The following is a 24,840-nucleotide window of genomic DNA, read 5'->3' on the forward strand; positions in this document are numbered from 1 at the left end:
TTTCTTCCAATAGCTGCCATGCCACTGACGCTTTTCCGAGCGAGCCGCAACAGCGAGGCAGTGGCTTGGTGCTTGCGCAAGCTTCATGGCTTGTTTTCGATCGGTGATGCCTCGGGGAGGTTGCTTGACGGCGCGATTGTGTGTCGATGATATAATTTCTCTCCCCGCCCTCTTCCAGTCATCGCTGTTCAACCCAGAGCCCATTGACTTCAGTTTCGACCTCGCGACGGAGGCAAATGTTGGATGTTGGAAAAGCTCGAGGTGCTTGTAACGAGCAATTCCCAACAGCTTTACAGAGCAGCGCCTGGCACGCTGTTTTCACTGAAGTCCTTGGCCTCCTCAAGCCGCAATGCACTGGCCCAAAAGACAAGGACAAGTAGGGAAGAAGCAAAATGGCAGGGAAAGCAAAGGAACAATTACGTCAATCGAATCTGCATCATGACACTGGCAAAGAAGGGTTTCCCCCGAGCAACTTTTGATTCATGTTTCCAGCATCGGCTGGGAAACGAAACTGCCCAAGTGTTTGGAGATTTAAGACCTTTCTCGCTTCTCTTCAAACTTCGTGACTACTTAAAGCTCTTCGCCCATCTGCATCGTTTCTGTGTAAATGGGACGTCTTACGGTAATCCGGCTTCTTTTGGGTAGAGACGTCGATATTTAGACAGTAACCATCATGAACGCCGTACACACTATACCTTGCCTTTAAAACTATCACTGAGGAAAAGCACCGCCCCATGTAGCCTCTAGAGGGTACCAGTGAGGTAGAAGTGCTCAAGCCAGACTCCTCCAAGTCAAGCATCACGGCAGTGTTATTTTCAAGCCAGTTGACGGGCGCTCTGCAAGAATCGAACTTGCGCCTGCGCGCCAAGTGTTAATTTTCTCGCACCGCAAATGCTCCGCAGGCGCAAACTGAGCCGAAATTCTGTGTCGGCGCCTGAGGCTTGCGGGCGGTACTTTGGAGTAAATAAAAGCGGACGCGCTGCTTCTGCCCACAACATCACCACCCATCGTCCTAAACACACCCGACGCCTCTACTTTCAGATCACCCTCTGCCTTTCTCTCTTCGTTCAAACTAACGACGAAAATAAAGCAGTGAGTCACTCTGCCCTTCAATGATTTGATCCCTCTGACTTTGAGTCGCAGAACCAAATCCTCCAACCCTTTCCTACAACTCAAAATGTCTTCCAACATGAACGCATCTTCCAGCGTCAACGCGGCCTCCGACCTCACCATGGCGGGCTCCACCTCTTCGGCCCCAGCCATCCAGCCCACTCAAAGCGCCCTCGTCTCGTTCATGAAGCACGGCCCCCAGAGCCTCATGGACGACGAGATCAAGCCTCGAGAAGTCCCCGGCCGCCAGAGCACCAGCAGCCGCGCCGCCAAAGCTCGCATCGACGAGCCCGACACACGAATCCTCTCGCCAGCTCTGTACCCTCAAGAGTACACCACCAAGCTCAAGCAGCTGGCTACTCTTTGCGTCGAGCTCGACCAGGTTAAGCAGCTGCTGCGCGACCAAGTCAGGCGTCGCCAGACCGGAGGACGCTACAAGCCTCGGGTCAGGTTCGCGAGAGAGGTGCTGCCCATCGACCTCAATACGGTCGTGAGGGAGCTTAAGGAGGAGAGGAAGCTCGCTGCCGCTGTCGATGCTGCGGTCGACCAGGCCAACGGCGGCGCGGACTCCGCGATGGACGTCGACACGCAGACTCCCAAGGAGGACGCTGTCGGCAAGGGCAAGAAGCGCGCTGCCTCGCCAATGGACTCCGCCATGGAAGTCGACACGCAGGCGCTTTCAAAGAAGGCCAGGAACCGCCGGAACCGCAAGGCTAAAAAGCTTGCCGCCCTCTCCACGGACACGGAGATGAAGGACGTCGTCGGGAAGCGAAAGCGGAGCGCCGACGCGGAGATGGAGGACCGCGACGACACCCAGGCGTCCAAAAAGCCAAAGGACGCCCTCGACCTGTCCGATCTCGTCCGCGACCTTCCTTCATTCTCTCCTGCAGCCCGACTTGTCCCGGAGATCACGGACAAGCCGCTGCTCGATTGGTACCGCGCTTTCCCTGGTGCTTGATGGAGGACGGGGTGGACATGAGGACGGCTTACTCTACCGTTACGGTAAGTGTCTTCCTAATCAAAGGGAGGATCTCGAAGCTAATCATCAGTGCTCTCCCAGGCTCCAGACCGCGTTGAAACGGAATCTTCTCGCTACTCCGAGCTACGACAGCCTTTTTGTACAAAATCACGACTCCACTTCACGCGGGACATTGTAACGGAAAAAAGGCTTTGAGGTTCAGCTTGGGAATGGATGGGTAATACTAAAGTTGGCGTGGTCTTCAAGGGTTGGGTGGAATCAAGGGCCTCGTCGGTACAGTCAAACCAAGAGAGCACAGAAACGCAATGAATGCTTCCAGAATCTTCACCTACCATGACTTTGTATGCCCCGTGATTCTTTCTAAGTCCCGCTTGCTCTCAAAACTCCTTCGCCTTGTGACTCCTACCATCTAGAGTCCTCGCCTCCCGACGCTGTACATGCTCCATTGTCCACATCTGCAGATGCCTCTGGGCTCGAAAATGACATTGTTTTGACCTCATGACCAGCGGCAGCAGATGGGTCAACCAACTAGCACGCAGGCTGACTAAAAGCGAGCGAAGTGTCCATGCAGGCGGAGGTTGGCGCAACTCCGCAGCAGGCGAGCAGTGCCCGACAGAACGACAAAGGCATCACTGACTTCAAAACAGTGCCCTGGCTTTGTTTGTCATCAAGCTTCCAGGGATAACACTGGAAATGCGCAAAGTGTCAAGTGTGGGCCCTGACCAATACCTCTTTTGCTTGATTCAACAATCTGCTGTCATGTACCCCTGAGCGCCTTCAGTCTCAAACCGGTTTTCTTGAAAGGTTTCCCTCGGTCATTCAATAACGAGGGGTTCTTTTCATGCGCTATCTCGGAGTAGCTATGACTGCCGCTTTTCCGGCCTCTTGGATTGAGGACAATCCATTGAGTGTCTACAATGCGATATTGTAAAGGTTCTTCCGCCAAGTAATGCGTTGTCTCATCGTCGAAATTCTGCCCAGTTTTCATAGACAACTTTCCGCTCCTTGAAATTGTATGCTCGATTCAAATTTTGGCATTGCAGACAGCAGTTCTGCCATTGGTCAGGTTCAGTCTTTTCCAGCGAAGGGGAAAAGAATGAAAAGAATCTCTACGTCGTCCACGAAAACACAGCTCTCTGTCCGAGTCAGACTCACCGACACAGGACAAAGCCCGACTTACCCCAACTGGTCTGAATGGGGTTGTAGCCTGAGCAGCTGAGGCTGGGAAGCCCCCCAGTGAGGTGTGCGTAGCTTCGGCCGATAGACTCTTGCGACAACCCACAGGTATGCCTCCGCTAGGTCATGCGGCAGGCCTACGACCGTTTCATTTCCAAGCGTTCGACTGCAGGGGTATCTGTTGTCAGCCATGCTCGGTAGCAAATAGTGGAGGGGGGGGATGACGCACTACAACCGCGCAACTCTATTTGCCATCACCACGTACTCAGATGCGAGGCGAGTTTGCCAGTACTCCTCTCTCAACTTGTTGAACTCGCTCTCGGCAAGTTCTTCCTCCTCGAAAGTCTTGTCAACAGCTGGAATATCGCTTGTGGCGTGGTATAGCGTCCTTATGGTGTCGTAAGTTGCGAAGATCTCCTCGTCGCTCTTCTTGAGAATACTCTTGTCGAGTATACTGCTCCTGATATTCTTGAATTCTCCAAGATAAGCGAAGAGTTGCGTTTTGAGGCTTGCCACAGCTCGACCTTCGCGCGGGCTGTGATCACCAGACAGAGGAGTCAAGTTGGACACTGCGGCGATGCACTGCGTAGCAAACTCGACGCGGGCTCTGAACGCAGCATCCACCGGCGTGGCGAATCGAATCTCCTCGCAAGGCGGCTCGTCCCCATCTCCCTTGCAAACCAACGACGACGCGCTGCAAGACACAATCGCATTTTTTCCCTCGTTGTCCATCTGCAGTTGTTGAAGAACTTCAGTGACATCCACGTTTTGCACGCCGGCTAGGAACCTGATCCGCGGCTTCATGCTGTGGTGCGTTTGGCGGAAGCGCATTTGCCCGCGCAGCAGAGACTTGACTTGGCGCGCATCCTCGCAGATGGAAAGCACTCGCGCAACGTCCAGGATGAAGTTCGAGTTCCACTCGTGGACCTCCAAGAGCCGGGTTTCGGGGTCGTTGAGCCAGGGTCTCTTGTGTTCGGCGTATGCGTGGGTTTCGTGCGGGCGCATGTCGTTGTCCATGATGTTTTGGATGCCGACATCGAGGATTTTGCCCAGTGCGCGGGCCTCTTTGTCGCGCTTTGGGCCGGGAGCGTTCACGGATCTTGCGTTTGTTGAGGGGCGTGGAGCTGTGATGTTGTATTTGCAAAGGCGCCCAAGAATCCCACTGTTTTGATTTATTGATTCTGCTACGCAGGCTACGTTGAAGCAGGTGGACAGCTTGACCAGCGAGCCGGCGGCGACTTCCAAATGCAAGAAATTGGAAATGCCAAGAGAAAGGAGCAGGAGGGCAGACTTGGACCTCTGATTAAATGCTCCCATGGTGAACACCACACCAATAAACATCTCTTGTAGATACTTTCGGGGAAGGACACTCAATCCCACCAAAATCCCACATGCCCAGTCACAAGAAACCCAAGACTTAAAATTCCTACATTGCTGACAGCCACCTGCACAAATCAGCAAGCGGTCAACGTCAAAGCAGCACGCCATTGTCTCCCTCTGCCTGATTCAAGCACAAAGCAACCCCATGCTCGCAGATGAAAATGCGAGCAAACCTTGGATCAATCCACGGACGAAGTGAGTGCCCATCTCCTCACCGCATCTTGAACTGACTTTGTCCTTCCAGAAGCACCTCCTCCCCAATCCCCTGTTCTTCCTGTCGAAGCACCTGGAGCTTCATCATGCGCTATCCAGAGTGAGCACGATCGCTGTTTGTCAAGCCGCATGCAACGAGTCCAACAAGTCGAGTTCTCAAACGTGGTGTTCTCTCCCAAAACCCGATTATCCAAACCCACACCAAGTATGCTCATGAGCCGGCGGAATAAAAGCCTTTCGTGTCATTTGATCGCGAATTCGGAGTCTTTGCAGCCTGCGAAAATACAAGATGTTAGATCATTTTACCACGTGCAAGATTAGAAGGAGAACTTACTACAGGTGCAATACTACAGGCGGGGACACGTCAGCCAACTGTGAGGCGGCTCTGGGAATATTCATGCGTCCTGGCTGTGTGCTGTGTTTTCGATGACGCTTAAAGGTAGCACTGATGTGAAGCGATGCTTTAGATGCTCCTCAAGGACTAAGCCAGCATACTCCTCAAGGTGTGCACTGTCGGAAAATCAGCAATGTCTCAAAGCCTTTCCGCCGCGGAGAACGTTGCGCACCTGATGGCGGCGCACCACATGGCAGCTTCGACCTGCTCATTCGCCAGCTGAGTCTTTCGAATCTGATTATCCAAGGTGCGAATCTCCAGGCATGCTTGTTCGAAGTCTTCCTTGCCCTTCGTGTGTAGCTTGCGCGTTGCCTGCCTCAGCTTTGTCGACGCGATCAAGTGGGCAGAGAATGTGGCTTCCTCGCTCTTCCCTCCCTCTTTGTCGTCACCCAAGACTTCATTGATTTTCCGGAGCCGCTCCAGGCACTGGGACAGCATGTCTATCAAGAATTGGCCGCCGCCATCCGGGCTATCTGCAGCCCGAGCCAGGGTGGTGCCCCCTCCAGGAGCGTTGCTACCAAGATCTGGAAATGCGAGCATCGCTTTGCCCTTGAAGGTAGGCTGTTGTGTGCTCTCCGGCAAAGTTGGCTTCTCCTCGTCCGGCATAGGCGCGTCAAGGCGAGGCTTCTTCTTGCAGGGCCCTTCCTCGTCATCTTCCTCTTGTTTAATGTAGACCTCCGGTGAAGCTCTCCCCTCCTCTACCTTGACAGTTACCCGCGGTGACGTTGCTTCTGCCTCCTCCTCTTTTTTGTTCTTGTCCTCCACTGGCGTCGATGCGCCATGAGATGAAGCCTTGCCCAAGATTCCGACCTCAGTACTGGTTCTCAGACTTTCCAGAGCCCTAGTGGTGTCGCTGGTCTGAACACCTCTAGCAAGCCTGTAGCGCTTGCGGTAGCTGGGGTGTGTCTGTCTCCAGACCATTTGTTCGCGCAACAAATACTTGACGCGTGTGGCATCGTTGTCGCAAAGGTGTGCAAGCTTCTCCACATTGATTTGTAACTGGAAGGTCCACTCGTCCACCTCCAGTATGCGAGTTTCCGGCTTGTCGATACGAGCAGGTCCGGAACCCGGCCGCCTTGCGCGCGGGCGCATGTCTTCATCCATCAGGTTGACGACACCGATTTCCTTGATCCTCGCCAATGCAAAAGCAATTTTTCTGGGCTTGTTCTCGTTTTCGCTCATGTCTGCTGGGTGGAGAGAACAAAAAGAAATCGTTGACGTGGTTGAGAGGATGCGAAAGACCGGCGGCGGTTGTGACAAGACTACTGCAAGAGGCAAGCGAGGAAACTCGCTGACATTTGCCAATGTCGAAGAATCAGGCGAGCTCAATGGCGATCGATCATTCGAAATGATAAGCCGGGGCTGTGTTGGCGACAAGAGTGGTTGCAGAGTGTTGGCGGCGAGGCAGCGCGCGAGGAGTGTTCAGCAGTGTGGCAGATCAAGGGTTGAAACACCTCCAGAAAATTACCGCCTTCAAAGCGGCTGTTAGCGAGGGCGGATAAACCTGGAGTAAGGCCGGCGTATCGAGTATCGCCGCCTCTGATGCACCAGTCTCACGAGAAGCTAGGACGGGGAGGGTAGATTCAGTGAAGTGGAGGATGGGACGACGGAGTCAACAAAACAATGTGCATGTAGGGAGACATCATTCCAAAAGTCATCGAGCCGACAGAAAATAGAAACGAGCGAGCCCAAGACTTGATTCGAATCGGCAAAAGAAAAACCGCAAAAAGAATAGGAGGCGGTAGTCTGACTCGAACCTCGGACTGGTTTCTGCCCACATAGTAACCTAGTTACCATACGTTGATCCCCTTATTACTTTGGGGAATGGGAATGAAGGCGATTCCAATCCGGCCAAGGGACCCCGGATCTCCATGATTGACATTCTGGACTTTTGAAACATATAGCAATCGATTCAAGCCGAAGTATTTTCTCGTCACCTCTACTTCGCATCACTAAGCTTTAGAAGCAAACAAAGAAGCTGCAAACACTGTTCTCATTTCTGTTCTAGAAGGATACTGAAAGTCCAAGGCCATTCTATTCCTAGAAAATTCCATCCTCGTTCGTGCTGTATTGCCGGCCGTTGATTTTCTGGCTCCCCATTTTGAATTACTAACTTTCCCTACCTAAATAGGCGTAGTCGCGCTCCATGACGCCGCCTTGTGGTGTTTGGAGTTGCAGTCCGCGCACCTGATTGGCTCAACCCTTAATTTTTGAAGCTGCCAGAACTACTGAATTGGGTAGCATGCAAGGAATCCACGGTGTTTTATCCACTCCTACTTGTTTGCCCTGCCTTTGCCTTTTGCCTTGCGGTTTCCCTTATTCTTGCCTGTTATTATATCCTCCTCTCCCTCCTCGTCAATATCCACGCCAACAAATTCGCCTGCGCGAACAGCTGGGCGCTGGGCGGGGGCGGCGGGGGCGGCGGCGCGCGGAGCGTCTTCAGTCTCTTTGTCGCTTAAGGATCTGCCAGAGGAGCTATTACTTGCCATGATTACTGAGCACAACGGCGCGATGGCATGACAGTGGCGAGGTGTAAGGTGTAAGGTGTAAGGCGTGGCGGCGCAAGATGGCGGCGAGACTTGGTGCTGGAGGTGAAAGCAAGCAAACTACTACTCGTGGTGGTGACTATCACAGTTGGCCAATCAGATGCGTTCAACTACAACTTCAAACGTCGTAAGGCGGTACCGCGGAGCGCGACTACGCCTATCCAGGTAGGGAGAGTCAGTAATTCAAAATGGGGAGTCAGAAATCCAGCGGCCGTATTGCTGATGACACGTCAAGGGAGCACCGAGGTGAAGCGCTTCTTGAGGTGCTCCTCAAGGACCAAGCCAGCGTGCTCCTCCAAGTACGCGCTGTGTCCAAAGTCAGCCATAGAGCCATCCACCATTGATGGAAATCACTAACCATATCTTTGCGGCCTTGGTCGCCAGCACCGCACGCTTATGGGCAAGGGCGGTCTTGTCAATCTGCATCTCCTAGACGCTGACTTCGAGACACGCGCAGCCAAAGTCGTCCGGGCGGTTGGAGTCCATGTCGTCCAATGTCTCTCCCAACCTCTTTATGGCAAACGTGGCGCCGAAACGCTTGGTCGGCTCGTTCTCGATTCGCTCCTCCACGTGCTCCATGGCAAGCTCGATCTCTCGAAGGCGGTCCAGATCTTGGAACAGCATGTCCCACACCCACGGCTCACGCTTGTCCTTGTGCTGTGAAACGGTCGCGTTCTGGCGGCCAAGCACGTCGCTGCTCTCCTCGGACGCTGCAGCCCTGGCTTTCTTGGTGGGCGGCTGCTGGGTGGCGCCGTTCTCGTCCTCGGCGGGGGTGTCGCCTCTGGTCTTTCGCTTGTCGCCTGCCTGAGCCGTGGGAGCGCCGCCGTCTTTGGAGACCACTTCCATGTGCACTAGGCGGACGTCACTGAGGAGAAGGCCGCGAGCAAGCTGGGTGGTGACTCTCAGTGTGGTGTCGTTTTGTCGACGATGCACCTGGCGGCGCAACAATGACTTGACTTTCTCTGCGGGCCCGCATTCGCGGAGGAGCATCTGGAGAGCGAAAAGGAATTCGGGAGTCCACTCGTCGATTCTCTGGGGGCGAGTGTCAGGCTCGTTGATGAGAGGCCTTTTCCGCTGTCTCCATCCCGTGGCGGCAGCACGAGGCATCAGGTCTTCATCCATGATGTTGTGCACACCGATATCCTGGATTTCGCCCTTGGCGAGGGTGACCTTCTTGTTGTGATTGGGCATGATGAAGGCTTAGCGGAGCTGAAGAGTCAGGTTGTGCGATGTTGGTGTTGGGAAAGACGAGCGGTGGGATGGTTGAAGATGGATGTAGGACAAGAAGAAGATGGATGTAAACAATGGCAGCTTTGGATAGGGAGGCTTGTGCGCCGACTCGCTTCCGGTGCGGGTGACGTCAGTGGTGATTGGCACGGCAGGGTCGGGTAGTAACTTCGGTTGCCCGGGTTGATTTGACGCGTCTTTGCGCGCGTCGTGTCCTTACGGACGTCTCGGACGGGCGCTTGAGCAGCGAGGACAAAGACAGCGAGAATGCTGGATCTGGTGGATGGCCAAAAGCAAAAAGTCAGCTCGATATCGATCATTGTGACAAAGACAGGCCAGTACGCGGGCAACTTCATGCATTTGGCGAGCAGCGCAGCAAAAACAGCAAAAAGATCAGCCAGGCCCGGAGTCGAACTCAGGCCCGGAGGAAAAAAGTTGAGCCAGCGACGGTCACTCAGCCGATCGGAAGACTTATTGCGGATTTTAGAGTGGTGGTATTTTTGCGGTAAAGTAGAAATTGGGCGTCAATCCAACTCGGCCGAGGCGCCGGGGCTCGTGAAAGATTGGACAATTTGACCGGATTATATAGATCACTTTTGGCAATGGGTCGTCGAGCGCCCGTTTGCCTCAATCTTGCTGTTTGACGACAAGGCAGCCGGCTCTCGCCGTCGATGGACCTCATCGCCTCTTATATCGTCCTCGTCAACGTGTTTTCAACTTCACCAAAGCTTGTCGCCCACACCACAAACATCCTTCTCCTTACAGTCGTAGGTAAACGAGCAGTAGGGGGCGTTCATTCCCTGCTCCAGCTGCACTCAAGGAGTATCCATTTACTGCTCAGCTACACTTAAGAAGCATTCATTCACTGCTCAGCCATACTCAAGAAGCATTCATTCACTACTACAGCTGTATTCAAGGAGCGTTCATCTACTGCAGCCATTTCTTCCGACACGCGCTATGACTTCGAGAGAGCGCACAACACTTGACGCTTCCAACAACACTCAAGGCCAGAAACAAGCACTCTCACACTCACGCAAAAGAAGATCAAAGCAACTTTTAGATACCCCCACCTACGCACTGACTACCCTTCCCTACCTGCCAGAATCTTCAATGACTGAACCCTTCCAGAAGCAGCCACCTCCACCCGCACTCCATACTCTACATTTTGCCCCACGCCATTCCTCGCTTTTGTTCGGGCGATCCATGAAGCCCCCTTCGTCAACGTGTCCAACCATGAATCCTCCCACCCGCTCAACCACTCTCGCGCTCCAAGAACCCTCACACGTTCCGCGGGCCCTGCAGCATGGCGCCCTCGACCCAGAACGTCGTTTCGACCCTTCTCGTCGTCACCATGCCACCACCACCGCCGCTGCTGCTGCCGTGCTCGCCCGCCGCCGGAGCAACCACCTCCTCATCTTTCTCAAAACTAAGGACCAGTGCCGTGTTCGTCTGGTCGAAGTGCTGGACCTGGGCGTCGAAATCCTTCTTGGCGTCGATGCGCGCTTGAATCTGGTCGACGCCGCGTTGAGACGGCGGGTACGCGTGGTCCAGTGCGCACCGCGCGGCTTCGCTGTTGGCGCCGTCGAGGACCGTAAAGGTGGCCAGGTCCGTGATGGCGAGGGTTTTGCTTTCTGCCTCGACGTCCATGGCATCTTCGTCTCCTGCTTCCACGCTGTCGGCGCGCCTCGTGCGGCGCACCTCGACGTCCTTGCGCTTGACGACCCAGATCGTCTTTGCGAGCCAGCCGTGCTTGCTCACTTCGGGCGGATCTGCTACGCCTGGCGCCCGCGCGAACCGGTCCACCCACACGCGCACCACGACGTTGTTGAAGTAGTGCGCTTCAAGGATAATCATGCCGTGAGGGCCGTACGTGGACTTGTGGCTGATCAAACCCGTTTTGTCGATGGGTCCAATGCCACCGATACCGAAGCGTGAACCACACATTTCCTTGATGGCTTCATCGTTGGCGTCTTTCAGGGTGTGGTAGTATGCTTCGCCAGGGACATACTTTTCCGCGCCCTCCTCAGGGTCAACTTCCTCCACATCGACTTCCTCTTCCTCGGACTCGGCATCCGATCCCGAATCTGAATCTGAATCCGATTCGGACATTGTCTCAGAGTCTTCGTCTTGGTCTGCAAACGATGGGCCAGGAAAGCGAGAGAGCATGTCCTGCTCCTCCTTCTTCTTCAACTTTTCCGCCTCCTTCTCCTGCTTCTTCGATTCTTTCTCTTCCCTCCTCATCTCCTTCTCCTTCTTCCTCATCTCCGCCCTCTCCGCCTTCTCCTTCTCCCTCGCCTTCTTCTCACTCCTCATCGCCTTCTTATCCTCTTCTGTCCTCTTGGTCCACGACTTGCGCCAGACCTGGTACATCCACCAGCAGTCGTTCTTATCCAGAGCCTCGGGCGTCTTCTCACGCACAGGCTGCTGGCTACGCAGCTCTTGCTCAACCGGCTCGTACTCGTCGTCCGTCTCATCTTCGCCGCTCGTCAAGAACGCATCGATTTCGCGCTGGTTGGCAATGTGCGCCTCCAATGCGTCCAAATTCCACGTCTTGCCACCGGGGCCAGGCTTGGGCGGTCCTGCCTCCTTCTCATCTTCCTCCGCACTGGCAGGAACAGGCGCATCATCAGGTGGCGGGACGTCCGTCTTCTTAGCAGCAGCAGCAGCCAGGTCCGGATTATCCTTCAGAACGCGCTTGTGGCGGTGTTGCAGTGACTGCGGAGCCAGAATACGGTTTGTCTCGTTGGCGTAGAGGATGCGGACGTCTTTCCACTTAAGACCCGCACTGCGCCACGTGGCAAGGTGTTTGTCCGCTTCACCCAGTTCAAGGCAGCGCGCACCTTTGTTGGAGGGGGGCGTCTCAAACTTCTTGTCAACCATGATGATGCCGTCGTGATCTTCAGGTACACCCGAGTCTGTGCTGGGAGCATTCGCGCCTTGTTTCGACACCTTCCCCGGGGTTTTCGGACTCCTTTTCGCAGGCTTTGCCGCTGATTCCTCCAGCTCGTCCTGCTCTTCAATCGGCACATGAACGGCCTCAAGCCAGGCCCTTCCTTTCCGATACGCAGGTCGCAGGTTGTTGGTGTTTATCGGTTTCGGCGGAGGCGTGGTTCGCTTCAAATGAGGAGACCTCAGATTGCCGTTGGTTTCAGGGTCGTCATCACGATCCATCTCATCAGCCAGGACTTGAGCACAGATCGGTGCGTGAGCTTTCATGGCATGCATGTCGCCTCCATACTTCTTGAAGAAAGTCTTCACCTCAGGCGAACCAATGGGTGACTCCAGTGCGGGCAGACCGTGTCTGTTGCCTTCAGATTCAAAACGCAATTTGCCCGGCTGCTCTTGCTCATGAGAAGTCTTGCGCTTCTTGACCCTTGTTGATGCTGCTTCTTCGGGTTTTCTCTTTTGAAGAGCGTAATTGTGCATACTGATGGGGCCATTGTGTGCAAGAGTCCCATTTGCCTGGCCACGACGCTGCACCACAGTCTGCGTCTGGGTATCCGCATCAGAATCAGGCTCGTCAGACTCAGTGGCAACGAGCTCAGAAGCGGGCTGCTTTGGAGGAGCCTTCCTCTTCACTGGTTTTACTGGCTTCTTCCCGACAGTCTTCTTTGACGTTGAAACTGGAGGCCTTCCGCGCCGCTTTGGAATCGCTTTACGAACGGCGTCAGTCAGCGGATCTTCGCCTTGGTCGTCGTTGTCGATGTCAGACTCGGGCAGGGCAAGCTGCTCCATCTGGTCTTCAGCCTCGCGCTTTTGCTGGTTCTGCCTCTCCGTTTCGGCCCGCAGAGCCATGACGTCTTCGCCAAAGCTCTCAAGGGTCTGCTGCCTCTCTCTCCTCTGGCTCTTGCTCTCCTCGCTTTGAATGCCGTTCTCCTCGGGACTCTTCGCATTGGAAGCAGCAGAGGTGGCAGCGTTTGGCGTCTTGACATTGGTTGCGGCTGGGAGCTTCTGGACGATGGCAGTAGCAGCCTGCCAGCCAGACGGCTGACCACTGGCAGCACTGGCCTTTGGTGGTGCGTCGAGCTTGAGACCTGGCGTCGTACCGGCTGTCGATGGGATGGGAGCGGTCGATTTTGGAGCCGATTCAGTGTTGCGAGCCGTGGTGCCTTTGTCGAGAATCGAACTTGGACCACTGCTCTGAAACAATCCCAGAGTTCTTGTAAGTTCCTTAGCCCGGCTCTGTTCAGCTGTCAAATTGCCCTCAGCATCGCCATTCTCATGCTCGTCAGAGGAGCTGTCGCTCAGTGGGCTCTCGCTCTTTTCGCTGGAAATGGAAATGGCACGCTCCCGCGAATGACCAATTTCAGCAAGAGGCGGCTGTGTCGTCTTTGCGACTTGAAGGATTTGCGGCTTTGGATTGATGACCTCTGTTGCTCGATTCCGCTCGGCCATCATCTTGGCCATCTGCTCCCTGCTCATCATCGAAAATGGGCTCGGGGCAACATTCGACAGCGTAGACGGCTTGGGGGTTTGATCGTGAACAATGCCCGCATCAGGGCGGGGCTGTCGACGAGGGCTGTCAATCACATCCTGCTGAGGGTCTGCCGCGCTTCCAAGACCAGAATGCTTCTGCTTCACGGGAGTCGTCTTCGGGACAAACAACGGCTCTTGCTCGTTGGAAGCACTCGATCCCTCAAAAAGACTTCCAACGTCATCGTCGTGCTCTGTCGCTCTGATCGGCGTGTCGTGCCGGGCCCGTTCACGAAGCAACTTGCTTTTGATGGCTCCCGAGGAAGGTGTCGCCTGGTTTGGCGCCGCAGGCTCGACCGTGGTACTGCTGCCGTCTTGCTCAGGGTTTCGGCCACTTGCAGTGCCTGACGGCGTCACTTCGTCGTCATCGTCCTCGTCGCTTTGGACAAATGGGCCAATGGCAGAGGCTGGCCGCACTGGCTTCAAGACTGGCTTTGCCCTCCAATGAGCGTTTGGTTTCGCTGCTTCTGTAGCATTGAGTCGTTGCAGGAGGAGTCGTGCGGCTTGTTCAAGATACGGGCTGCCGCAGTTGAGGACATCATCAAGCTCACCCCTCTCAAATGATTCGACGGCGAAATCCATGGCCTTTTGTTTCTTCGACTCCTCGTCATTCGCAATTGGTTGGGCACGGCCTCTTTCTGCATCTGAACGTTGGCTTGCAGTAACTGTCATTCGTTCATCCTCGTGGGGAACATGGTCGCGTGGACGGGTAACTGCTTCCTCGTAGGCTGGAGGCGCCTCGTGATGGCGGCTTGATTCACGGTCATGACGGACCATGCGTTCCTCCTTTTCATGTGGTCCTCGACTGCCCATGCGGCGGTCACGCATTTCATGGTGATTCCAATCGGTGCGAGGGGCGGGTGAAGTCTCCCAGGAGCTCTGTCGCGCATTTCCATACAATTGTGCATCATCGCGTCTCTGACGCTCTGCGTTGGAGGCCTGGCTTAAATACGGAAGGAAGCCGCTTCGGACCTGCGCTTGGGTGTATCTGAGCTCTTCATGTTCTACCTCGCTGCGGTGTGTGGCGTTCCGGAAATCGACGTGTCCACGATACTCGTCCGGGTAGGGCGCCCGCCTGTGTCTGTCCTCCGCCATGTATCTCGGGTCTTCAGCTGGGATACCGTATGTGTGAGAGGCGTGACGAGGTGGAGCGCGATCGTAGCTGGAGTCGTGGCGGCGGTAATGAGCGGAGGACTCTGGCGGAAGCGTCTGATCAGAGGGAACCATGCGCGGGTGCGTCGATCGCTGCCGGGTTGCGCGGTGACTCGTCTCGTACTCGTCGACTTCCCATCTACTCACAGGGCGGACGTATGTCTCTTCCACTCGTTCAGGCCGCTCGCTCTGACGCTGATCTCTTGACTGACCGTAGTAGTTGGTCGTGTTGGGCTGGAATCCAAAACCAGACTCGCGAGAATGGTGGTCGGAGTAGTAAGCGTCTCCGAGGTGAACGACCCTCTGGCCGCGCTGCGTGTCTAATGCTGCAGGGCGGTGGTGACCGAGGCTAGAGGCGGGCTGTTGTTGTCTGAACCAGGCCTCTTGTCGCGGCGAGTCGGAGTGGCGGGGAGGGACGACGTGCGAGGGCAGGTGATGGTGAGGTTTACGACCATGATCTGGAGAGATGTGCCTCTCGTAAGGATTGGTGGAGCCTCTATCATGCGGCCATGGAACATTCGCTTCAGTGCTGCGCCTGTATGCGTCTCGGCGCCGCGCATAGTGGTCGCCGCGCTCGCTGGGAGCGTTCGTCATCGTGAGCACGCCGCCAAGTTTGTTTACTTGACTGCTCGGCGTCGACGAAGAGAATGTCAATGGAGATGATGCGCCAACTTAAGATACTGTGTCGATGTTGAGAGTTGAAGTTAGAAGTCGGTAGAGGGTCAAGGTGTGGCGGTAGGTGGAAGTTGTTGGTCCATGTAGAACAAAAGGGCAGAGGGGAATGTCGATGGAGATGACTTGCAAGCTCAGCTTACCGTGTCGGTATCGAGAGTTGAAGTCAAAATCAGGAGAGGTTTGAGGTGTGCGGTAGGTGGCGGTCGGTGGTCGATTAAAACCAAGAAGTCAGAAGACAACCACCCGGGGACGTGCTCCAGGGGAGTTGACGAAAAGTGAGGCCAAGTGCAGAAAGCATGCACACAGCACATGCTAGCGCTATGCTGCCTTTTGGCTTTTGGAACGACTTTTTGGGAATTCCGTCTCTTGCATCAGCTGCTTGAGTGCAGTGCAGACAGGAAAATCTGATCGACGCAACGCCAAATCTACTCGGGATCTTGCTCCTCCGCCATGTATCCTTACCAGCTTCTGGCCCAAGTGCATTTGTGCAAGAGGCAGGGAAGCTTATGGGGTGGTTGGCATGACCTGGCTATATGCGCAGGCTTGCCGAACTATTTCTACTCCAAGCTCCTCAAGAGAGAATGGTATTTCTTGAGGTCCAATGCTTTTTGCTCATGCCGACCTGAAATAACACCCAAAACTTTTGTCTGCCGGATCGAGCTCGAATGTTCGGGGTCTTTTGATCCTCCTCCTCTTCCTGAGACGCAAACTGCCCAGACACGCATCCAATTACCTATGGCCCCGTTTTCTGCCGTCCGGAGTGAGAGGCGAAAGTGCACTTACAACACATTTTCCGAGGATTCCGCCGCGGCACTCACACCGCATCTAAGAATCTCTCGTATTGATTCCGATCGTTGTGCAAAGCCCACTCACCAGAGGCAATCCAGAATGAAACCAAGCCTCGCCAAACCTAACAATCCAAAGTGAAATAATACAGACCAAGCCGCAAGGCCAGACGAGCACGCCAGCCACCGCTTTTCTTTTCCGCTTCATGTGACCAGAAGCTCTTCACAGCTTGAACAAGTCCTCAAACTTGGGCAGCTCAAAATCACTAGCTCCTGCATTAGAGAAAACTCTGAATCCAAGGAGGGCATCCAATCTCGAGAATTTCGGCCCAGGTAGTGAGCTCCACTTACAGAAACTGTGCATACGTCGGCACGTGCTCGTAACGTATTTTGTCAGGCATGACCGGTTCGAAGGTGCGGGTGCGCCAGTTCCAGATATGCGTATCGGTATTTCGCGACGTAGGGTCGAAGTACAGATCGATAGGCGGACCGGAGACACCGCTCGAGGTTCCTTGGTTGGCAGCAGGTGTGCTCGCGAGAGTTGGGGAAGAGACGATTGTCGCAGACGAGGCCCGTTCGATTGGCGTGCTGATGGGCAGGGCCGGCGAGCTGGGAACCTTCGGTTGAGGGACGTGCTTCGATGGCTGGATCGTCTCGAAAGTGTCAGCAGTAGCCATTCAACTCGACTTCCGACCTCTTGGGATGGAAAAGCAAAAATGAACACCGGTTCCCACTGACCTTATCTTGGCGCATCGAGCCTTGCGTGCGGACAGGATTGAAATGGTCGCATGGAATAATTATGTCCTCTCGATGAATGACATGACGCGTCACCGGCAGCGGATGGGAATTCTGAAGACGATGCTGGAGCTCTCGTGGTTTGCTGCTTTGAGAGGGTTTCAATCTCTTTTCTGTTCACATTCTTAGCGACCGAACAGTGACTGCAAGGAGGAAAGCCAACGTCAGTCTGGACAAGACTATAGCCAAATCCACGTTGACTCCAATGGTTTCTCAACATATGAATCGAATTCTGACGTGGATGGTGGAGATGGTGAAGTCAAGCCAGACTGGTCGCCGTCCTCAAAGATGAGGCATGCTCTGGTGGCAAAGTTCATCTTACTTTCGGGTGCCTTCTTCAACATCTTCTTCTTTGCCTTGGTCAAGGTGTGGAGGAATGTTTCGAAAAACTCCCTCTCCGCGCGGTCCAGTCGCCTTTGGCCGGGCAAATGATGAAACGTCAAACAAAAGTCGAGGTTCTTGCCAGGACGTGCGGCAGACTTTGGCGAGCCCATGTCTTCGAACATTGCAATATTAATGTCCTCCGTTGTCTTGAGTCTGCCATTGGGCTTGTTCTTAACAACAGCAGAGGTTGAGGGCGGTGGGTTGGAAGCGGCAGCTTTTGGTGACATGTCTGGCCTCGATTCGTCGTCACCACCCCCCTGTTGACGGTGACCCTTTGCTGAAAGTCGAGGCACGGGGCTGCCACCCGTGGTATCATGCGCGCCTGTTCCGCCAACTTGATCTGGCTCATCGTCGAGGTTCAGCAGCTCTCTTTCCATCTTGGCTATCCCATCTTCTTCTGTGGTGTTGTCGGCGTCGACACGCTCAGCAAGCAGCTGTTCATGAGGCGGAGGATCCTGGGCCGGTTCCATGGTCGGGCGCTGACGCCAACATTTGTCGAAGCCGAAGTTAACAAAACTTGTAAGGTGTATGCTCAAAAAAGAAATGTAGAGAGGCAGATGTTGTTGGCGAGAGTATGTCGTGTTGTCGAACCTCGCGAGACGAGAAGCGGGCTGTCAGCGGTGGTGGAAGGGGCAGGCGCCGACTTGGAAAGAGCGCGGCAGGCTTTGGCTACAGTACGATGGGAGAGGCACCCAAAATTAAAACGAGACCTTTGCACATTGTCTTCGAACAACGAAATCGAGCAAATATGAAAGATACCAACCTTTCCATCCCGCACCAGCTTCACTACAGATTGGTCGCGCACGCCAACCTGGAGCCAAAATGGTTGTCGTTGATTCAATCATTACCGACTAGGAGAACGCCCGACACGTTCGCTATGCAGTCCCCATACGCCCCATTCAGCAGCAACCCTCAAGGTAAGGTATCCGCAAAGACCCGTCTAGACAAGAGCCCGGCTCCGCCAAAGCCTTGAGCCTCTTTTCGCCAAAAATCATACAGCATCTATCACAACGCAATTCAAGACCTAGCCTCTTCCAACTCCAGCTCCAGCTGCCTGATCCTTTCGTCCTTCTCGCCCCCCCTCTCCAACTCCACCAGTCTATGCTTCATGGTGTTGACCTCGGCCGTCAAGTGCGCCATTTGCTGCATTTGGCTCGTCATCGCCTGGTTCTGAGTTTGTAGCATGTTCTTGATCTCGGCAAGTTGGTCCTTGATTCCTGCCGCCGCAGCACTGGCCGCACCAGATACACTCCGCCTCTCCTCCCGGGCGGGCGGAGTCGCCGCTGGAGCCTCTGCGGGAGCTGGCTCGGGCGCTTGGGCAACCTCAGGACCGCGAGTCTTTTCCTCCACACGCGCGGTGACATTGGGCCGTTCAGCGGGCTTGGGAATCTCCTCGAAGCTCGATGCCTCATCCGCAGACGACTCGGCTTCGTCCTTGTCAGCGAACTTGGCCGCTGCGTTGGCCATGCTTGTCTTGTTCTCGTTGACTGATGGAGCAGGGGCTCGAGCTGCGGCTGCAGGAGCAGGCGTGGGCTCAGGCTTTGGCTCAGGCTGAGGCTCAGCTTTTGGCTCAACCTTTGGTTCCTGCTTCGGCTCGACCTTGGGAGCGGGCGCAGAGTTGGGCTTGGGCACCGCTTCGGCGGGTACCTCAACTGGGGCCTCGCCCTCGTACGTGGCCTCCAGAGAAAACTTGGGAGGCACGGCTTCCTTTCCAGCAAAGTACTCGCTCGAAGACATGCCTGGCTTGAGGCCGACACAAGGAGGGTAAATGTCACCCTGGAAGACCTCGGCACGTCTAGGGACGATGAAGGAAACAGGCTCAATATAGGAGTCGTTGACGGTCTTGTACGCGCGCATGACTTCATTTTCGTGGAGCTGAACATGTTAGATATGGTTTTTGTCCTTTTGGCTCGAGACTCACATTGACGCCGCGCTTGGGCAAAAAGGCGATGCCGCGCTGCGGTTCGATCGACTTGTACTCGGAAAGGAATTGGAACTTGTCGTTTTCGTACTCAAAGTACCGGATGTTGCCGTCACTGTAGCCGGTTAGTTGCGCCTCGTCACGTGTGATGCTCGACTTACCCCTTGCCCGCAAGGTAGAGACATTGAGTGCCGTCGTCCCAGAATGGCATGCACACGCCAGAGATGGAGTCGAGAATTTCGAAACCGTTCAATGGCTCCCGAGCAGCCCTGACGTCCCACAAACCGAGTTGGCGGTCGCTCATCTTGGAGAAGCCGGTGGTGGCTATCCTATCCAGCTCTCCCATCCACACAGCACGGCTGTTCTTGGCACCAGAGTGACCCTGACCTTCGTGCGCAGGCCTCTCCTGGCGCACATCCCAGATTCTCAGCTTCTTGTCTCTGCTCGTAGAGACGAGGTATGCGCCGTTGGCGCTGAATGACAAAGATTGGACGATGTCTGGGTGCTTCAAAGTAATTTTGGGGGAGCCAGCTTCAACGTCCCAAAGCTTGACGGTGTAATCGCCCGATGACGAGGCAAGGACATTTTCAGCGGATGGGTTGAAGAGGACGTGTCCAACTTTTCTTCCCAGTCGTTAGTGCTGCCCGACGGAGAAGAGCTCGATAACCTACCTCGTGTGGCCTGTCAATTTGGCGACAGGCGCGACATCTTCAGGTTCCTCTGCTTCGCTGTAGAGGGAAAAGTTCTCGGGGACTTGCCAGATGAAGACCTAGCCAGAATTAGTCCCAACAGGCGCATCGCAGGCAGAGGCGCGTGCGTACCTTGCCATCATCGGAACCCGAGGCGACGATGTTGTCGTTGAAAGTATTCCTGCAGGCCATCAGCACGCAAAGTCCCCATTGTTGCTATTGTGAGACAACCCACCAATCCGTGTCCAAGACGGGTCCAGTGTGACCACGAAACAGCGGTATAATCTCCGGCAACTTGCCACGCTCCTGGAGCGGGATGACAGCGAAAGCGCCTCCGCCACCAGACTCGTAGTTGACCGAGAGGTATTTGGGGTTGGCCTGGAGCTGCCGTCAGCGCCTGAAGCAGCCAGGGGGCGGTCTGCGCGGGGGAGAGCGGACCTTGATCAGGTTGGTGTCCCAGGCATTCTTTGAGATTTTGAGGTTATCATAGCATTGTTCCTGGGGACGCGTGTCAGGTGGCGGACGGTCATCGAGAGTCGCATAGGGCGCGCTCGGGGTTGGGTTCGGTTGGGTACCTTCTTCGTCGAGCGTCCGAAGACGTGACCTTTTGGACGACGCGGATCAGCGAGTGTCAATGCAGCAGAGTGGTGTAGACGACGTACGGTACTTGGAAGCTCTGACGAAGCGGCCGGACATCGGGGACGGATGAGGGGGTATGGGAGTGCAGGCAAGGGAGAAAGAATATAGAAACGTGGAGGAGAGGAGGCAGAACAGCAGCAAGCGAAGCGAACCCCAGAGCTGTGATGGTCCAGGTCAAGTCGGCGAGCGTCGCAAGGGACAATCCTGGGACGAACACCCGACGGGGGGACGCATCTTGGCACCGGCGCCCAGGCATTATCCTCCGCCATCCACCTCTCATCCACTCCCGTCACGTCCACCTTCAACTCGAAAACGTCTAGCTGCAGCTGTTCGTCATGCTGCGCTGCCATCGCCTCTGGTTGTCGGACTCAGCACGGTTGCGCCACGTCGACATCCACTCGACATCCCACCAGTTTCACGACTACACAGCCGGCCACTCGATCTGGACTTGGACTCGATCGATGTGTCTCCATTGCAACTGCTGGACACTTTTGGCGCATTGATAACGGCTAATTTGAAGCTCCATCAGCTCCGTCCTCAATCCCCACTATCAAACCAAATCGATGCCAGCTGTCAGCCCTTTCTAGCGTCTACATTGAAATGCCACGGCTACTCACAGCCCTCACCCACCCCATTATCTCTCGAGGTTCCCAAAGGCCCTCAGTTCACGCCTCGCCCACACCTCCATCGCTTGAGACGATGCGCTCTTTGGCCTGCTCGCGCTCCATCGCCAACATGTCGTTGGACTGCCTGCCAACGGCGTATTCGCTCTCCTAAATCAGAGCATTATCCGTTCAGAAAGCCAGGATTCACGTGATGTCGTGGCGTGTTAAACTTTACGTCTGTTTCGATATACAGATAAAACCTCCTCGTAGTTTCCGTCAACCTCACCCTACGCACGCATCAACCGCTTCCAGCGGCGCGAATCTTTGGACCAACAACCAACCCATGCCTGTCCACAGGTTCAAGGCCACATACTGAGAGCTTCACAGCTTTCCCGCATGCTGTACACCATGACTGTAATTTCAGCCTGTGCGACTTGGTCACCGATATAAATGTTCTCCTACTCCCGCCACCAAAGCGCTAGCGCCGGAACGGCTACCAACAGACCAATAAAGCCACCAAGGGTTTAGCTCGCCTCCTACGTCCTCGTCTCCTAAAACGGTAGCTCAGGACGGCAAAGACTTGACATTTGTGCACTCGGTTGCGTCGTACTCGACCGTCTGGCCGCTTTTGCATCCTCAATTCACGCGTGGTTTCGAGATCCTGGTTGGCGGCGCTCGACTTCCCTAACATGGTTCGCGCATGGACGACGCTGAATTGCAGCAGCAAAACGAATCAAAGCACCGCCATCAAACTCGTGAACTTCAGCTGCCTCTCCCTCGGGACGCGCCCCTCCAATCCGTGGGGGTTGGGACACGCCCGGGTAAGGCGGCATCATGATGAAAACTAGAGCACGCTACCGATTCTCACCGCTCCCAACCTGACAAGGAAACACGACCATTGGACCGAATCTCAACTGGACAGCTTCGAGTTCCAAGGCCAGATGTTGTTCTGCGATCATTCCAAGATGTTCGCCCCTGTTTTCAACATTGCCGAGGAATGACCGGGCGGCGTGAGGCTGCACCAGCTGTCTTGTATTTTTGTGCAGCGCTGCCGCGTCACCATCTGTGGCTTGCCATCAACTCCATTTTCCTGGTGGCTCACAACTGGTTTTGTGGTCTGCCATCTCTGGATTCTGATTCTTGACGCGCGGATCGAGCCGACCAAAGCGGGTCGTGCGAACAGGCTCCACTCCGCCTTGCGTTGAGAAGCCCGAGTGGCTTGAAATCCAGGGCTGTGGTTGAGCGTCTTCAGGCCTTTTCAAGGCCCTCGATTCCTGTCCGGTTCAACGACCACGCTCCCGCCCCAGCCATTGTCCTGCTGTCGTCATCATCCTGGCATCTTCTCAAAAGTACCGTTGCGCGTTCCAGCATATCGATTGCTGAAAATACCCACTTCGCCGCGCAACTAGTGCGCCGCTGGGCCAACTATAGATCCGAGTTGGCCGTCCATGAAGGGGTCCTTTTTTCTCGGCGCGGGGAAGATGGTCATTCTCCGAGAATAACTTCTCGGCCATGGAATCTTCGATTCTTCCATGTCCACCCTTTTCCCTTCTCTCAGCAGCTCGTTGCGCTGTGGCTCGCCCTAGCCGCGCGCGTTTTGGATGATGCATCTTCGTCTTTGGGCCCGTCTGTCGTTACCGCTTCTTCACCTCCTGAATCTTGCCACCGCTCAAGATTCCCTCGAAGACGATACTGGACTGTCTTCATTTGTAACAGTAGGTCGATTCATCACTACTTTCTATAATCGTTGCTTGTGCTAGCTATTCATGGGCACAGCGAGGCTGATTCGAACAGCGGCCTGATCTGAGAGCCCCTAAGCTGGCTGTCAGGGTTGTCAATAAAACAGCAGTGAGCCCAGGATACCATTTCGTGGCCCCATACAACACCAACAATGACTGGGAATCCCACAAGACGCCCTTGATCGAAGCTTGTCAAGTAGGGCCACACATTTACGACAACAATGGAGAACTCATCTGGAGTGGCGCTTGCCTGTTTCGCAACGAGAACGGCTTTGACTTCAAGGCAATCCATTATGACAACAAGACCTACTTGAGCCTGGACAATGTCCGTGGAGATCCCAGCCTGTACGGCGCAGGAATCATCTTGTCGGATCAGTACAAGATTATCAAGGATGTCCAGATGGCCGAGCACACCAACCAATTCGACCAGCACGAGTTTGCAGTCTTCGAAGACGGGAAGAGGGCCCTCTATTCAACATCGGACTTGCGTGACATGGACGGCGACTCCATTGGTCTCGGCCGCAATTCCCAGACTCGAGTCCACAGCACCGGTTTCAAAGAGGTCGACATTTCGGGTGAAAATCCCAAGACCATTTTCGATTGGCAAGGCGCGGATCACGTACCACTAGAAGAGAGCACTTTCGCCTGGCCAGAAGAAGCGGATCCGTACGGCAAGGGATGGGATTATCTCCACCTGAACTCGGTCGACAAATTTCCCAATGGCGACTACCTGGTTTCTTTTCGATACACCAACTCGCTGATGCGGCTTTCCGGTGGAAACGGCGATGTCTTGTGGAGACTGGGTGGCAAAAGATCGGACTTTGACACCAAGGATTTCGTCTTTTCCAGGCAGCATCACGGCCGCATCATCACTTCGAACGAAACGCACACTATTCTTTCATTTTTTGATAATGCCTCGAGCAGCCAGAATTCCGACAAGGGCGTCACGACTGCCGATAGAAGCTCGGCATACGTTATCCAGCTCAGTCATGACCCCAACGACAAAGGCTCTTGGACTGCTACGCCCTTGCGCCACTTTGAACGGCCAGACTGGCGATACACTCGGCTGCGCGGCTCAATGCAAATTCTTCCAGGCTCCGAATCTTCAAGCCTCGAGCACGACACGACCGACGACTGGACAAAATCGAACGCATTTGTCTCATGGTCCGACCATGGCTACGCCACCGAGTTCTCACCTGCCGGAGACGTCGTCATGGAGACGCAGTTTGTCAGCAGGCGCTTTGACACGTACCGCGCGTTCAAGATGGTCGGATTTGTTGGACGGCCCACCGAACCTCCCGCGTTGAAAGCTTTGGTATACGGTGACATTCTCCCGGGCCAGGGCAGCGGCGTCGGCCCATTCACCGTCGTCTACATTAGCTGGAACGGTGCCACAGAAGTCCGCGCGTGGAGGGTGTACGGGAAAATCGTCAAAGACGCCGCTGAGCCTGGCTCGCAGACTACCACCTCCTCCGCGTCTCCTACCACGGAATCGTCCAGTCTCTTTCGCTTTGCGCGCAGCATCAGATCAGTAGCGGTTCCGTCGTCAGCGAAGGAGGAGGGCGAGAGCCAGCCTCGTTCGACACGCTTTGCGTATCTCGGCACGTACCGCAAGACTGGGTTCGAGACGGCCATCACCATTCCTGGCGCAGTGTCCTACCTGTGGGCCGAAGCGCTTGATTCGGAGGGCAGCAAGATCGGCCAGTCGAGCGTTGCCAGAGGCATTGTCCCTGGAGTATCAATCGCGGCATGGGAAGAAGCCGAATCAACAAACTCAACCGCCAACAGCAGCAGCACCTCGAGCGCGTCGGATCTCTCGCTCGACTTCGACACCGATGCCGACGCGGCGGCCTTCTCCACAGACCTGACGCTCTCGGAGTCTTCATCGCCATTCTACTCGACGACTGAGGATTCGTCAGACGTCTCTCCTGCCATTGCCCTGGCACCGCTCACCTTCC

The 24,840-nt window shown here is 55.1% G+C and overlaps 8 protein-coding genes across 8 annotated transcripts; 2 read left to right on the forward strand and 6 right to left on the reverse strand.

Annotated features, from left to right (window-relative positions):
* Positions 1-1,165: 1,165 nt before the first annotated feature.
* J3D65DRAFT_687925 (uncharacterized protein) lies at positions 1,166-2,068 on the forward strand (the record flags this gene model as incomplete). The annotated part of the gene is made up of 1 exon (XM_066803856.1): positions 1,166-2,068. Exon 1 carries the CDS (start codon positions 1,178-1,180, stop codon positions 2,066-2,068), a length of 891 nt encoding a protein of 296 aa, XP_066650462.1. The 5' UTR covers positions 1,166-1,177.
* A 1,425-nt stretch (positions 2,069-3,493) lies between these two features.
* J3D65DRAFT_607295 (uncharacterized protein) lies at positions 3,494-4,582 on the reverse strand (the record flags this gene model as incomplete). The annotated part of the gene is made up of 1 exon (XM_066798495.1): positions 3,494-4,582. One exon carries the CDS (start codon positions 4,580-4,582, stop codon positions 3,494-3,496), a length of 1,089 nt encoding a protein of 362 aa, XP_066650463.1.
* Positions 4,583-5,253: 671 nt separating this feature from the next.
* J3D65DRAFT_687928 (uncharacterized protein) lies at positions 5,254-6,466 on the reverse strand (the record flags this gene model as incomplete). Its single annotated transcript, XM_066803857.1, has 2 exons — positions 5,425-6,466; positions 5,254-5,368 (listed from the first exon to the last, which is right to left on the reverse strand). The coding sequence occupies exons 1-2, from the start codon at positions 6,432-6,434 to the stop codon at positions 5,254-5,256; spliced, it is 1,125 nt and encodes a 374-aa protein (XP_066650464.1). The 5' UTR covers positions 6,435-6,466.
* A 1,761-nt stretch (positions 6,467-8,227) lies between these two features.
* Positions 8,228-9,017, reverse strand: J3D65DRAFT_662535 (uncharacterized protein; the record flags this gene model as incomplete). The annotated part of the gene is made up of 1 exon (XM_066802636.1): positions 8,228-9,017. Exon 1 carries the CDS (start codon positions 8,987-8,989, stop codon positions 8,228-8,230), a length of 762 nt encoding a protein of 253 aa, XP_066650465.1. The 5' UTR covers positions 8,990-9,017.
* A 1,050-nt stretch (positions 9,018-10,067) lies between these two features.
* J3D65DRAFT_640546 (uncharacterized protein) lies at positions 10,068-11,208 on the reverse strand. The gene has a single exon (XM_066801804.1). It carries the CDS (start codon positions 11,189-11,191, stop codon positions 10,304-10,306), a length of 888 nt encoding a protein of 295 aa, XP_066650466.1. The 5' UTR covers positions 11,192-11,208; the 3' UTR covers positions 10,068-10,303.
* Positions 11,209-16,292: 5,084 nt separating this feature from the next.
* On the reverse strand, positions 16,293-18,084 carry J3D65DRAFT_150198 (uncharacterized protein). Its single transcript, XM_066794079.1, has 4 exons — positions 17,228-18,084; positions 16,849-17,018; positions 16,462-16,754; positions 16,293-16,376 (listed from the first exon to the last, which is right to left on the reverse strand). Exons 1-4 carry the CDS (start codon positions 17,757-17,759, stop codon positions 16,334-16,336), a joined length of 1,038 nt encoding a protein of 345 aa, XP_066650467.1. The 5' UTR covers positions 17,760-18,084; the 3' UTR covers positions 16,293-16,333.
* On the reverse strand, positions 18,053-20,830 carry J3D65DRAFT_640561 (actin-binding protein-like protein). Its single transcript, XM_066801805.1, has 8 exons — positions 20,475-20,830; positions 20,338-20,397; positions 20,135-20,277; positions 20,032-20,080; positions 19,882-19,979; positions 19,372-19,833; positions 19,211-19,325; positions 18,053-19,164 (listed from the first exon to the last, which is right to left on the reverse strand). The coding sequence occupies exons 1-8, from the start codon at positions 20,805-20,807 to the stop codon at positions 18,307-18,309; spliced, it is 2,118 nt and encodes a 705-aa protein (XP_066650468.1). The 5' UTR covers positions 20,808-20,830; the 3' UTR covers positions 18,053-18,306.
* A 2,098-nt stretch (positions 20,831-22,928) lies between these two features.
* J3D65DRAFT_530361 (ASST-domain-containing protein) lies at positions 22,929-24,623 on the forward strand (the record flags this gene model as incomplete). The annotated part of the gene is made up of 2 exons (XM_066796667.1): positions 22,929-24,311; positions 24,456-24,623. Coding segments are annotated over 2 exons (1,551 nt in total), but the record flags the coding sequence as incomplete, so codon positions are not given.
* Positions 24,624-24,840: the final 217 nt, after the last annotated feature.

This window comes from Phyllosticta citribraziliensis, assembly GCF_038025025.1.
Source record: "Phyllosticta citribraziliensis strain CPC 17464 chromosome Unknown J3D65scaffold_14, whole genome shotgun sequence".
Lineage (NCBI taxonomy): Eukaryota > Fungi > Ascomycota > Dothideomycetes > Botryosphaeriales > Phyllostictaceae > Phyllosticta > Phyllosticta citribraziliensis.

Coding starts and splice junctions, on each gene's coding strand:
- J3D65DRAFT_640546 (XM_066801804.1), bottom strand. CDS start 11,191: ATGCTCTCTCGCTTTCCTGGCCCATCGTTTGCAGACCAAGACGAAGAC.
- J3D65DRAFT_150198 (XM_066794079.1), bottom strand. CDS start 17,759: ATGGAACCGGCCCAGGATCCTCCGCCTCATGAACAGCTGCTTGCTGAG. Junction 17,019..17,227: donor GTTGAAGAAGGCACCCGAAA/GTAAGATGAACT, acceptor GAATGTGAACAG/AAAAGAGATTGAAACCCTCT. Junction 16,377..16,461: donor CCGACGTATGCACAGTTTCT/GTAAGTGGAGCT, acceptor TGCAGGAGCTAG/TGATTTTGAGCTGCCCAAGT.
- J3D65DRAFT_640561 (XM_066801805.1), bottom strand. CDS start 20,807: ATGGCGGAGGATAATGCCTGGGCGCCGGTGCCAAGATGCGTCCCCCCG. Junction 19,980..20,031: donor CGGGTTCCGATGATGGCAAG/GTACGCACGCGC, acceptor AATTCTGGCTAG/GTCTTCATCTGGCAAGTCCC. Junction 19,326..19,371: donor CTCTACCTTGCGGGCAAGGG/GTAAGTCGAGCA, acceptor AACCGGCTACAG/TGACGGCAACATCCGGTACT.